Source organism: Cebus imitator, unplaced genomic scaffold (assembly GCF_001604975.1).
Source record: "Cebus imitator isolate Cc_AM_T3 unplaced genomic scaffold, Cebus_imitator-1.0 Scaffold91, whole genome shotgun sequence".
Lineage (NCBI taxonomy): Eukaryota > Metazoa > Chordata > Mammalia > Primates > Cebidae > Cebus > Cebus imitator.
The window spans coordinates 6,384,649-6,398,588 of record NW_016107406.1 but is presented as its reverse complement, the minus strand read 5'-3'; the positions used below and the strand labels follow the sequence as shown (position 1 = coordinate 6,398,588).

At 38.0% G+C, this 13,940-nt stretch overlaps 2 protein-coding genes across 5 annotated transcripts in view; one reads left to right on the top strand and one right to left on the bottom strand.

Annotated features, from left to right (window-relative positions):
* The window catches only part of PAX3 (paired box 3), a 98,083-nt gene that overhangs the window by 53,603 nt on the left and 30,540 nt on the right, over positions 1-13,940 (top strand). For all 3 annotated transcript variants that reach the window (XM_017535305.2, XM_017535304.2, XM_017535302.2), the window contains exon 5: positions 11,864-12,069. In XM_017535305.2, coding sequence (XP_017390794.1) covers positions 11,864-12,069 — 206 coding nt within the window. The remainder of the gene's footprint in view (positions 1-11,863; positions 12,070-13,940) is intronic.
* LOC108309125 (small nuclear ribonucleoprotein Sm D1-like) lies at positions 13,184-13,717 on the bottom strand. Of its 2 annotated transcripts, XM_017535307.2 has the most exons (2): positions 13,555-13,717; positions 13,184-13,431 (listed from the first exon to the last, which is right to left on the bottom strand). In XM_017535307.2, the coding sequence occupies exons 1-2, from the start codon at positions 13,643-13,645 to the stop codon at positions 13,286-13,288; spliced, it is 237 nt and encodes a 78-aa protein (XP_017390796.1). In that variant the 5' UTR covers positions 13,646-13,717; the 3' UTR covers positions 13,184-13,285. The 2 variants fall into 2 exon arrangements, with proteins under 2 accessions (XP_017390796.1, XP_017390795.1); XM_017535306.2 differs by having other exon boundaries at positions 13,184-13,717.

Below are 13,940 nucleotides of genomic sequence, written 5' to 3'. Positions count from 1 at the left end.
GTGTGTGAACAATATACTGTCCAATTATGGGCAGGTTCTTCCGAAGAGGAAGCAGATGAGAAATTGGATCTTGCTTATTTTGCACATTTGGGAACTTCTACAAATACCTGCAAAGCTTTGGTGACCAGCCATTTTTCTCTCTCAGTCTTAGGACGTAGGGAACATCGTTCTCATGCTATTCCTTTATGCCTGGTAGGACTGGTTAACAAGAAGGGGAATAGATGCAGAGGGGTCTAGGTAGGTCTAGAGTCACCTTCTAGACAGAAGACGTACACTTTTGCACAATGAAGGGGAGGAATCACACTCTTTTCTTAGTCATTATCTCCTCTTCACAGCCTCCAGGGAAGTACTTCCTGCACAGTAGGTATCCCAAGCATGATTTCTGATGATGACCTTGATGTTGCTGCTAATTCCTTTGCCAGCAAGGATTAAGCTCAGCCTTCTCTGTTGCCTCCGGGAAAAAAGTTTTCTCTTATGTTCAGTTATTACCTCTTTCTATCTTCCAACAAGCAATAACTGACCCAGATAAGATTTGGATTTTCAAAACAAGCTTCCTGTGCTATCCTTTTTCTTTTTTATAGAATCCAAGGGAAGACGGGAAGCAACGAAACAATCTTGAAATGCCTTGTGGGAAATGTCATTGAAAGCATTTATATATTATTTTGATCTTTATACTAAAGATCACAGAATCTACGGCTCTGATTTTTAAAAAATAACGTATCTGGGTTTTTCAGCCTTGACAGGCTATTTAATCTTTCTGTTGCCACAGGGCGTGACTAGATTAACTCCTACGTATACTGACACTTTCTTTTGCCTTACTGGAAAGAGTACTGGAATGGGAGTTTTACTTTTTGAGTTTAGGCTCCGTATATTATTCATATTTGCATCCCTGGTGCCAAGGACACTATCAGCCACATCTCAGAAAATCAATAAATGTTTCTTGAATGATGTGTCCTTTGGGATAACCTCACTTGCTCTCTCTGGACTTCATCTGATAACGAAGGGATTGGCTTAAGGTTCTTTTCAAGGATTCTGCAATTTTGTAAATGCTTTGACTTGGGATTTTCAGTTCTCTACTCATTTATCTTCTTACCTCTTTGCATAGGCTTTTGGCCCCAAAATTGTAGTATTTAACTTTCTTCTAAAATCTGCCTTTTTTTTTTTTTTTTTTTTTTTTGTTTTTTTTTTTTTTTTTTTTTTAAATTTTCCAAACATCTCGTGTCGTGCTAATCTTGGCACAGTTTCAACGTGGATAAAGCTGTTTAGGTTTTGTGTTTCTTTGGGTAGTTCTGTCTTGATAAGGGTGACAAAAGAATTCTTTTGTTTTCTGCCCACCCCAAGGGCCTCTTTATCTCCTTTACATATTGAGCCTTAGTTTATTTGTTGACTTTTAAACAACTTAGGCATACAATATTTGATAGTGGAAAGTAAAGATGAAGGCAAAGTAGTTTTTTGTCTTGGTCAATTATGTCATGAGCCTTATTGAGCACTCATGTCTCATTTGATGTTCTGTTAATATAGCTAAGGTTTAGATGTTATAAGCTTTCTTGGTAACTTTACATAACATAATTTTCACCTATCCAACCACCGTTGAAAGTATTTCTCACCTTTTATGCTCATGTTTTCACAACTGATTTACGGAGTTGTGATATCTGAGTCCTGACTCAGTAGATCAGGAAGAAAAAAGAAGTAAAGATATTGGCCACAGTTTTTTTTCAACCCTCATCAATCCTATTCCTCAAATGACAATGCTGATGTGATATTAAATTAGTGTAGCCTCTCTGAGTTCTCATGAATCAGGTAGGTGATAGGTAGGTGATATCACTCTAGACCTCATTTTTGCTCATCTGTAAGATGGGGATGACGATACCCCTCCAAAGAGGGTTTTGTTAAAGGTGAAAGAAAATGCACACCAAGGACTTTGTGGGAAGCAGGGATTGGGCGGAGGAAGCTTTTAGCAGGTTGGTAAGTAGCTGCTTTTCTTATATCATAATTACTATTATTAAGTTAATTTTGCCCATAATGGTAAAAAAAAAAACAAACCCATCACAAGAAGGGCTTTGAGAGATCTGTGTTCTGCCTTTAGTTAACCAGTTTACATAGCTATGATTTCAGAGGTAAGTTGTTCTTCAGGGCAATGGATGAAACATACTTGAACCAAAAAATGTGGTTTCAATTCAATTGTAGTAACAAAAACATAAGGGAAATCCCCTCATAAAACTAGTCTTTTGCAACATGGTTTTTCTTTCCCTATTACCGAAATATCTTTCCAAAGGAAGAAGGTGAGTATGTTGAAAAAACGAAGTGGCTAGAAAGAATGACTTTAATCTGCTTATTTTTTGTACGATCACTGATTTTGTTCCGTCATAGTAATCAACCCAGAATGACAGCATTTCTAAAATCCTGCAGTCTTGGATAAGTAAGATGTAAATGACAGAAAGGTAAATAATTACTACAGGGAACATGATCTTATGTCCTGTTTCATGGAGTTAATTATTTTCATTTATAACATCTTAGAAATGCATATTTAATGGTGAGAGATTAAAAATGTTCATTGTTCTTTCAAATTGTTTGCAGTGTTCTTTCATTTTGACTCAATTCCACTGAATATCTACGAGTTGTCACATTTTTAGTAAGTAATAACTGTGTCAAGCTGTGCTGACAAAATGTCCCAACATAACTGTTAATAAGCATTGTCATTTTAAGCATGAAACAGTTTAGCTAATGATTTATCTCTTATAATGCAGCACTTGGGGCAGCTGTATGATTTGTCTCTTTAGCAAGTCAAGTAATTTCTTTAACAAAATGTTAAGCACAGATGGGCCATAAGCTGTCAGTTAACTATTATTGTGTCTGCATCTGCTTGCTTTCAACGCACTGTTTTATGCATTCAGTCAGTTACTTAGCGGCAGCTCCGTGAAAAGCTGAACCTACTCTGATTGGCAAATAAAATGTTCATTTGTCTCTTCTTCCTATTGTTTTGTTTTGGTAACACATGTCAGCAGCTCAATTACCCAGTTCATTAACAGCTCCCAAAGGACGTGATGGCCAGCCCGTGATAAGAGGGCAATTGTGGCACATATGGTCAATAATGGCCTCTCTCTTGGCAATTGTAAATAAAAGTCACTTGGCCCTTTTCCTTTGACGAGAACTACTGTTTTCCCGTTCCCCTTCAGCGTGCAAATTACCTTTCTTCACTCCTTACTATCCAATCTTGGCAAACTAGAACTTAGCCTACTGCTTTTAGAGACGTGGAGACTTACTATAGATAGCAGCCCTGGCTCTTAATTGTAATTATGACTGACTTTTAAGCTCTTGCTTGGGAGGGGAGAAAGTTCTTATCATGGGAGACTATTACTGGAAAGCTGTTAGCTGATTAATTAGCTAACTAATCAGTTTTCCTAATTGAGTAGGGACGCATTTTCTTGTGGGCTTTCCTCTCTTCTTCTCTTTGAAATGCTTTGGTGGTGGTTACCGTGGGGGTTTTAAAAAGCCATTAAAAACAATCGCAAATAGAAGTCTTTTACAGGGGAGTATAGGAAAGGGCGATCTCACTCCTGTTGTAAAAGGAATTCTTGTTACACACATACTTAAAATAAGGTGGTTAAGAAGCCACTGGGTTAATTTGGGTCAGCATTAGGGTTCTTAAGACGATAACGGATTCCTCTTTCACTTTAAGCCTTTGAAAGGAGTTGCTTAAACAGGTATGGCTTGGTTGGTATTTTGTGACTCCTTTAAGCAAAATGTTGCTTGTATGAGTGGTTGAAAAAGACACAAGCATGTTTTTAAATAGACATACCAGTGAATACAGCTACCAAAAATTATCACTAGCAGGGCTACATGAATGAATGAAGGAGAAATAAGCCTTTCTTGCTTGCTGCTGCTGTTAAAAAGATGACCAATGGTCAGGTGGTGGCTTGAGAGATAACTCCATCCAGACAAAGTTTTCTCAAGGAAATGTGGACAGAAATCCTGCACACACCTGAAACTCAAAATTCTGGGAACGTTAGGATATGGGGGGCTTTGGGGCTACACAGCTCAGCACTTCAGAGGCAGCTTGCTGTGCTGCCAGCCTCTGCTTGTCAGCCCTTATCTTAAATAAACACCCAACGGTCCATGTTGTGCATTAAAAATAACTCCGGAGCAAGGGAGGAGCACACGGCCAGGCCCTCCTGGACTGCCCCCGTGGCCGGCCATATTCATAACCAATCTGTACTCTCCTCCCAGGGCAGCAGGCACTCGGGGAGTTGTTGAGTGTCAGGGTTTATTTGTGCTATTTTGATTAGCCCCAACCTGGCAGGAGCTTATTTTCCTTCTAATGACCTCGTGCTGTGAGACGGCAGCTTCCGAGGGAAGTGCTTGGGTCAGAAGGGAGGGGAATAGTGTTACTTTTCTCCAGCCAAAAAATGGGGGACTGCTGGGCGGGAACAAGAGTGGGTAATGGCTGGAGGGTCTTAATTAGATTAGTGTTCTTGAAAGAACCTTTGCTCAAGAAAGCCCAGCCTATCCTTGCCAAAATAATTTTTTTTTTCACTTTCGAAAGAGTCTTTTGCTGGCACATTTCGGGGAGAAATCATAGAGACAATAAAAGCAAATCAAGACCCCCTTACCTACTTCTCACCCCCACCACCAAAGAGACCATTGAACAGGTTATAAACCATCCCTCCTAGTTTATCAACTAACAATTGTTTATCAAAATAACAATTACTCGGACCCTAGTTCTGGGTTAAGAATTCCAGAAAGTTCAATGTATTTCTTGATAATTACACAATGTATAGTTTCTAGTGACACATTAGAATTTTATTTTAAATCTCTGGTTTTTTTTTTCAGCTGCATATCTGTTTTCTTTTCTCAACATATATACAACTTTAAAACACTTTAAAAATAACATCACCGATTCTTTCTTAGCTTGTGAATTAATGTGGAAGAGAAGCTTCCAGGTGCTGAAGTCTCTCAACTGGCTTGGATTAACCCCTACTGTGTATCCATTTCAACCTCCCCCTCCTCCTCTCTCTGAAAAAAAAAAAAAAAAAAAAAAACCCACCCCAACCTCCCCTTTCTCATCCACTCCAGCTTTCTTTGTGTCTCCTGCGCCCTGCCAGGCAGGTGTCAGAACCCTGAATGAGGGTAAATGCCCCGCTGATGGATTCCACAGATGGAGCGTGGAAATTGGTAGAATAGGCCTCAGCCACAGGCCATTTCTTGGGATCCAACAAAAGCCTCCAAATAAGTCAACAAAAATCCCAAAGATCACAAAGGGAAAATGTCATTTGTCATTTACTCTGGGTCTGCAAGGGAATATCAGTCTTGCTTCACTCCTCCTGACTTTCACCCGAGTAAACACGAGAGAGGTCATTCACATCTTTCTCAGCGTAAAAGGGGTAGTTCAGATCAGAGAGCAGTTAGTTGTCCCATTGTACCCTTCACGTTGAATGGCAAAACTCACAAGCACAAGAGACGTTCTGCAATTAGCCAAGTAGGTGCATCAGACTTCGAGTTGATCTGTGAAAGACCTTCTGGAATATACTTGTGAAATACTCTTAAGTGATGAGACTCTATAAAAAGCCTTCAGCGAGCTCTCAGGAAGGATTCTTATTTTTATCTTGTTCTTTTATCAGTGAGACACAGCTGGGAGTAGAAGTGCTGACAAATCTAGCTGAGAAAGATTAAAACCGATGAAAAGACCATCGGATTTGGTATGAGGCCATCCTAGAGTAAATAAGCTATGACTAGGAAGCTCGGCCTTCAGAGATCCCCCCACCTCCTCCCGTGTCTGTAAATCACATTGTATTATATCTAGGGCAAACATAGAGTTTAAATGGTTGTCATGTTTTGATTCTTTAATTATTCAAATGAAACGTCTTGCTGAGAAGAAAGACAATGTACCAAATTCATGCTTGTGAATTATTTTGTTTCTCCATTTTTTGCCTGTCTCCCGTCTCTGAATTATATTTGTCTGGACACCAATAATTATAGAATTCCACATGACTAAATCCCTATAAAATTGAAGCAAGATTTCATGTATAATAGTGTTAACTAGGATGAAATATTTCCCGAGGCTACAGAGGAGGTCACAAGGGGCTAGCGGACAAAGACATACTCTCTGATTCTGTAATTCCTTCTTTAATTAAACTTCATGGTTAGCCCGCTGGTGGTAATACTTTTGCCTTCTCCTCCCCGTTTGATTTGTCTCTGAAGGAAGAGTTTGTAATCCTGTGGGGTATGACAGTTGCCCTGTGCTTGATCCTTTCTTTCTTTTTATTGACAATGTCCATTTTCCCAAGTTTAATCGTGGGAGTTAATGTGAGATCATTAGGAAAACTAAAAATTTGGCTCCTGTATGTAAAATTCGCTTGAGATAGAACTTTGTTATATAGCACAGAGTTGAAATACTCTAGTGAGAGGTGATGCTTTCCAGTGATCACACTGGAGTTTCTGTTGAATAACTTGTGAATATCCTGATATGTTTCAAGGTATTCCTTCCTGCACTTTTGCTTCAGAAAACCATTTTAGACCTTGATATATTTTTGTTACGTTCATTCTAATACAAAATACCAAAAATAAAGCTTTAATAAAGATATAAAATGTATAATCAATTCATCTGCTTTTGATTATTGGTAGGTTCCAGGCTGACCCTAGATACCGATAGTCTGTGATGGTTCTTAGAAGAGACTGCAAATGGTCTAATGAACTATTTTGATTTCTTAAATCCATTTAATATCTGGCAAAGTTGATTTGTTTCTTAGTGCTTTATTGTTGTTTAAAAACTATATGTTAGAAACATATAAAGATTTCAATAAGTGTTTGTTGAATTGCATACATTGGAAAATAGTTTGATTTGGTGTATAATATTGATAATGTAACTCTATTTGTTCTGTAAATTTCATTTTATTCAGGGCAGTTTTTGAAAATTTGGGGTAAATGGTAGCAATAGTGGTGATTAGCTAAGTGATTAGTATTTGAATTCCTGTATTTGTTCATTTCTGTTATGCCTCTTCAAAAGGCCCGTGTGTGTGTGTGCGCACGCGAGCATGTGTGATAAAAGACTCAACACTCATTTAAGATACTCTAAGCTAGAAGCAAGCAAGCAACCATGTCCTCTGAATTACCATAGACCTGGGTCAAATTCTAGTTTCCTTAGCTGTATGATCAAGCTCTTGGAGTCTCAGTTTCCTTTTTCTGCACAGTGGGATAAGTTCCTAATTCCTGGGTTGCTGTGCAGTTGAGTGAAGGAAGAGAAATCCTTATTCTCCTGAAAAGCTTTGCTTTGCAGGGTTATTGGTGACATTGAATTAAACTAATGGGTAAATCAGAGAATAGATTGTAAAGGGGTTTTAATAATAGAGTCAAAAAATTCGAATTCTGATAACAATATAGATTGGGATAGAATCTACAAATTGTTTTGAAATTTAAAGCAATGAAATTTCCATTTAGAAGGCTGTGCATGATGTATTGATATGAATTTTCTTATGAGATCTATTCTGGAATTTTCAAATTTGGGAACAGTATCTCTAGTAATAAAGCAAATTTTCTTTGTGAAGGCATCTGTAAAATATGATTGAGCAACTTAAGTGTAATTTAAAATCTCCCTTAATATTAAGGTTTTACAGTAGTAGTAGTCCAAAGAGTTTATAATCTAATTATTGAATCCTGGCAATTTATTAACTCATTGACACAACTGTCCTGTTAACACATTTGTGGCTTCCAAATCATAGCATTAGATATTCTATACAGAAAAAAGATATAATTTCTTTCTATCAAACTTCCTGAAAGAGAGCCGTATTTTTACTTTCTGTGTAATATTTAGAATTAGATTCTTTATATCTAGTATCTAATTTGTTCTAGCAGCTTAAGTAAAACTAAATATATAAAATAGATGAAATCCAACAAAATGGGTCACTTATGTGCTCTTAGAATGGGAAATTTTATTTCTCCTGAATGACATAAGAAATAGTATTTCCATGTTTAGAAATAGCTAGTTTCTCCTAACTGGCAGATTAACCTTGGGTTGCTGACTTCACATATTTTAAAGCCCACATCCCTTTGGGGTTTGCAGATGGGGAAAATTTAGAATTAACTTGTAAGATTGTGGCTTTATATTGCCAAAAATTATCTGGTTTCTCAAATAAGTTTCCAGCCAAAAAATCAGGCAAATCATTTCCTCAACATCTTCTAAATGATGCTATATGGTGGTTTTCCCAGTTAGATGCAACCATTCCATTGCTTTTGAATAAATAGTCTAGAAGTAAGAGTCGTGATTTGTAAGCTTGTTACAGCGAATTTTATTTTTGGTGGTCACGGCTGTCCTATTGAACTCTTAAAAATTCTGAGCTTTTTTTTTTTTTTTTTCTTTTGAAGAATCACCAGGCCCTGCTTTCATGGCCTATATTTATACTGAAAGGATCAAGGGAACATTCGCCCTTCTGCTCCACTGAAGGTTTCTGTCCTCCCTGAACTCACCTTAGGATACCTGGATTCCCGTTTGACAGGTGTTCTGTCCCAAATTCTGAGGCTTTTGCATTACTAGCTATACCAGTTTTCATCTTAAAAAAAAAAATCACAATTCTCTGAAAAAATTGGTAATCATTTTCCCAAACAATGCAGGTATACAAATACATGCTAAGCATTCAGAGTGATTGCTGAGGGTACACAGACTTCCAAAGCCCATCTGAGTAGAGGTTCGGAGATGTCATAAGAGCAGAATTTCCATCTTAAAAATAAAGATGTAAAACAGTGGCAAATAAATCAGTGTTGGAGCAAATCTGAAGTTTGTCCCACACTTAATGTTCATTCAACATGTACTTAGCGCCTACTGTGTTCTGAGGGTTCCAGCAGTGAACAAGGCAGAGAAGGGCTTTGGGATCACTCAGCTTATATTCTGGGGGATGTTGATTGTTAAGGTGAAACACTGTGGTCTTGACCCTCAGGATTAATTCTCGCTGGTGCTTGTAAATCTAACCAGTCTTTTTCTTCAGAAACTGGAGATGATTTTGATGAATTGACCTGACAGTGCATGGCACATCATATTTACTTGAAAGAATTTAATAACCCCAGAGACTCCCAAAGGAAACATGAAAATTTCCACATATTATTATCCTAATGGGATCATAGTAAGAGAATGTGCAAGCAGAGATTTAGTGTCCTCTTGGGCAGAGGAAGCTTTTGGTCAGTCTTTAAATGCTATTGAGTGTTTCACCTGAATTCACTTTGGAAAGAAAGCTTAGAAACTGGAAGCACGGAAGGAAAATATTTTATGGAAATTTATTGTCTTCTTAGGGGAATAAGTAATTTGTTTCTTAGGGAGCATATCGTTCACAATTTAAAAATATGTATGTGGGAGTGACTTTTTCAGGCAATTGTGGTAGATGTATTTTATAGAGTTGGTCATCTTGAGAGTGGCAAGAGTTAATCTAGAATATGCTATAGAGGTGGTTCTCAGTGTTGTCTGAGGTCAGTAGAATCAGCATCAATCACCTGGGAATGTGTTAGACATGCAAACTCTTGGAGCCCACGTCAGACCTGCTGAGTCGAAACCATGGAAGGGGAGCCACCAGTCTATGTTTTAGCAAGCCCTCCAGGTGATTCTAATGCTCCAAAAAAGTATGAAACACTGCTCTATGACTCGGCACAAATTATCATTCATTTAGTTTAGCTTACATTTATCAATCATATATGCATATAAGCTGCATTGGGAGCTTTTGGAGTTTATAATGGAAGGCATGGCATATTTTTTAGCATGTAAATAGTGCTTTAAAATACTGCTATAGCAAGAGAAAGTCTATTTTTCTTTCTTTAAGTTAATACTAAAATATCCTAACACAAAATTTATGTTAAATGAAAACATTTTATATTAAATTAGGTAATTGAAAAATCAAAAATAATATCTAAACACACATCGAATGTGTTATAGATTATACTTTTGTTTTTATGCACGTGTTTGTTTTCAGATATATTTAAAACAAATTTATCACATACACTATTAATTCACTCTATTGCCTGTTAGTTTCGTAATGCTCAGATGTGAATAGTATGGAAGTATTAAAATGTTAGAAAACCGAAAATCACATTTATGGGTTCATTTTGGATGTGTATCATTTTGGGCAGTTTAAAATTTCTACTTAAATAGAATGAAATTCTAGATTTCTGTAGGGCAGAGTCAGGTTGGAGTTTAAGATAAAAGAGAATTAGAAGGTTAGGACTTACATATTTTCACATTGCTTCTAGTGCCACCTGCATTTCCCCAGGTTCTACCAGCCTGAGGGTGCAGATGAGTTAGCATGACATTGACATTAATAATCTACAGTTTTCTGGCTTACTGTGGCGTTTGCTGACAGTAACCTCAGCTGCTTCTTTACAGGATCCCTTAGTTATTTGCGAGAATTTTCAGAGCACATTTGGATGTGTTCAAGAGCAGGCTGCTCTGGTTCCCCGTCTAGGTTCAGGGTCTGTGGCCTGATAACCCTTGCACAGACCTTTGCCCACTACCCCAGTACCTGGGGCTCTGGAGAGGGCTGCTCTTCCTGCCCAAAGCCCTGGTCCAATGCATTCTCCCCCACACTGCAGAACCCTCTCTAGCAACATTGCTCTATTACTATCACGATTGCTTTGCTATTGCTATGGGATCCCTAATACATTCCTAGCAGAAACAGGGAAAATGCCTGCTCCACCCCCGCCCTCATCAAATTCTGGTCTGGAAATGGAACCACTTGTACCCAAGCTTTGCAAGTTGCAGCCACAGATGCAGATCCTGTTCTTACAGGAGTACTAACTGTTATTGTATCATTAACATAATTTCTATCTAATTTCCCAGTTTCCATTTCTCTTGCCTGTGTACCTGTCCACTCAGTTTTGAAGTTCCCTTCCACATATGAACACAGGCAAATACACCCAAGCTTTGTGTGTGTTAGGCCACCACAGGGTGGCTTCAGGGGCATTTGTCCTATGCAGTTTCTCAGGGCCACACACTCAGAATGGCTCTGGGCTTGGGTTAATAATCTGTTGTTTCCTTCTTGTAGCTTGTAATATATTTTTTTTTTTTTTCGAAAGGGACTGTACATGTTTTTTGCATTGAGTTTCTTAAATAAAGCAGCTGTTCTGGACAGATGCCCATCTACTGAGCAGAGTCCCAGACTCTAAACTTCTGTTTAGGGACAGTTCACTAGACAATGCCTGCTTCTTCTCAGGTCAGTTCTAGAGGCTGACATTTTAATAGTACATACATTTTCTTTAAAGTATTTCCCCTTATCTGATAATGATACACTAAATTTAAATAAAAATTTTATGAGCAGTAGAGTCTATAAATATATGGGAATCTGGCAATAGTTTACTGTTACTGGCTTCTTAGGTGCTACGTCAAGTTTGGAATATTTTTAAAAATCACACAACAGATTTCCTAGTGTAAAGGCTGGTGAAAATTTTTCAGAAACAAAACTAAATGTGATTCATTCATTAGACATGAAGGAAGCACCCAGTAAGTAGTAAGTATAGGACCATACAAATGGAATAAGTCCTGTCCCTGTTTTCTAAGAGCTCATAATTGGCCTAGAATGCCTGATGCTGTGAGCAATTATTTCTGCCTAGAGGGCAGAAAGATAGAGCAGGGGAAGAGATTAAATATTATTTAATGATACAGGACTGCATGGGGGGACTTGGTGTCCATGGAAGACATTGGGAATGCATTGTAGACTAAGACTGGAATTATTATGTGTTGGTCAGACTTGTTTTTTGATCCACATTTATTTTATTTGAGATATAGGGACCACTGTAATGAGGTCTTGCAGTCGGGGAGAGAACTTGGATTCAAACTTAGTTTTTGTTTTTTAATTCACATTTTATTATTATTTTTTTTCTTCTGTGCTTTTAGCTTCAGCACCCCAGTCAGATGAAGGCTCTGATATTGACTCTGAACCAGATTTACCACTGAAGAGGAAACAGCGCAGAAGCCGAACCACCTTCACAGCAGAACAGCTTGAAGAACTGGAGCGTGCTTTTGAGAGAACTCATTACCCTGACATTTATACCAGGGAGGAACTGGCCCAGAGGGCGAAGCTCACCGAGGCCCGAGTACAGGTATTGATGCCCAAACCTCTGTGTCCTACTTCAGTTTAGACAGGAAACAAACAAGCATCTTTTCATCTAAAGCATATTTCAAGCCCCACCAAAAATATATTAGGAGTGGCCCTTTACTAGGGATGCATATTGTTAAGACTTCGACTATTATTACTGACAGAATGCAACTATATAATTTATGACACGCAGTAGTGCACCACATCACGTTACCTACTCAACATTTCAGGATTCCTTATTGTACATCAGGCACTATATGGACTTTGGGGGTGATACACAAGTAAGAGCAAATAAATTTTAGGTGGTGACTCTGTCCCAGCCACTATTTTAGGTGCTTCACATAAATTAACCTATTAAATCATTATTAAAACCCTAGGTGAGTACTGTGATTGCTACTCTCCATTTACAAATAAGGAAACTGGGACTTGGACTATGTAAGTAACTACCCAAGGTGACATAGCTGCAAAGTGAGTATAGAGATAATTGGATCCTATACGCCTCATCTCTGTGACCTTTCAGTTATGAAAATGTGCAAACGTGTATCATGTGAAATTCCTTCCTTTAAGGATTTATAATTAAGAAGCATTTCAAGTAATTATATTACTTAAAGAGTATGTTGAATTATCCTTTGAACTCTTGGAGGTGCTCTGAATCTTCTGGAAAAGGCTACTAAGATATAATATGTTTCTATTGAGTATAGAATAATGTTTTCATCATTAATGAGGAACATCCCCCTGGAGTTAGGAAAACACTGTTTGAAAGATGGCAGACTTCTTAGGGTATCCTGGAACTCCTCACCCCAGAATTTACCTTGTCTGCAGATACTGTTATTTCCAGATACTAAAGTTGCAGGCTGAGGACACGGTCCCTAGATTGATCAACACTTTCATAGATGCAGCTAATTAACTCTTATTACAACATTTTTCAGAAATAGCCTCTTGCAGTCTGCAGAGCCCAGTCAGAGAGACTGTTTTATTCAAACTTTTATATGATCATCACAGTGCTAGGAAAGTCAAGGAATGCTAAGATCAATTAAGACAGTTCTCTCAAGGACCCGCCGTCTAAGAAAGGTAAAAAAGTAAACATAAAAATTATTTATTTATTTATTTATTTTTTGGTCCCACATTTATGTTTATTAAAAACTGACATAAACAAACACAACCTGTACAAAAAATATCCCAGATCCCATATGACTTTGAAACAGTAATCATGGGAGACATTATCGCCTTGGACCCCCTCTTCCTCTGCCACGGCCACGTCCTCTTCCTCTGCCTCTGCCTCGGCCTCTTCCTGCAACTGCTTCCCTTTTTTTAGATTTCGCCTTAGGTTCAACATCCACAAGTAGTGTATCCAGAGGTAAACTGTCTGGTAGAATAAAGTATCGAATGTTATTTCCTCGAATATTCAGCGTTTCCAGCTGTACAGGTTCTCTGTTCTTCAGGGTCATTTTCACAGCTTTAAGATATGTATTCATGGTGACATCCACACCTGTGATTGTTCCATGGACCTGTGTTCCATTTTTCAATTCAATGGTTACAGTTTCATGACTCAATTTCATCAAAAATCTCACAAGCTTCATCGTAGCAGCACCGTCACCCTTTGGTTCCGATAGCTCACAAAATCCAGTAACCGAATACTGATCGACGGCAGTATGAATCCAAATAATTTAAAAATAACAGAGATGTGATAAGTGCAGAAAGAGAAAAAGTGCAATGGGAGATGAGAAGAGGAAAGGATGAGATCTTTTTATTTTATTTTATTTTATTTTTGTTATACTTTCAGTCCTGGGATACATGTACAGAACATGCAGCTTTGTAACATAGGTATACATGTGCCATGGTTGTTTGCTGCACCCATCAACCCCTCATCTACAT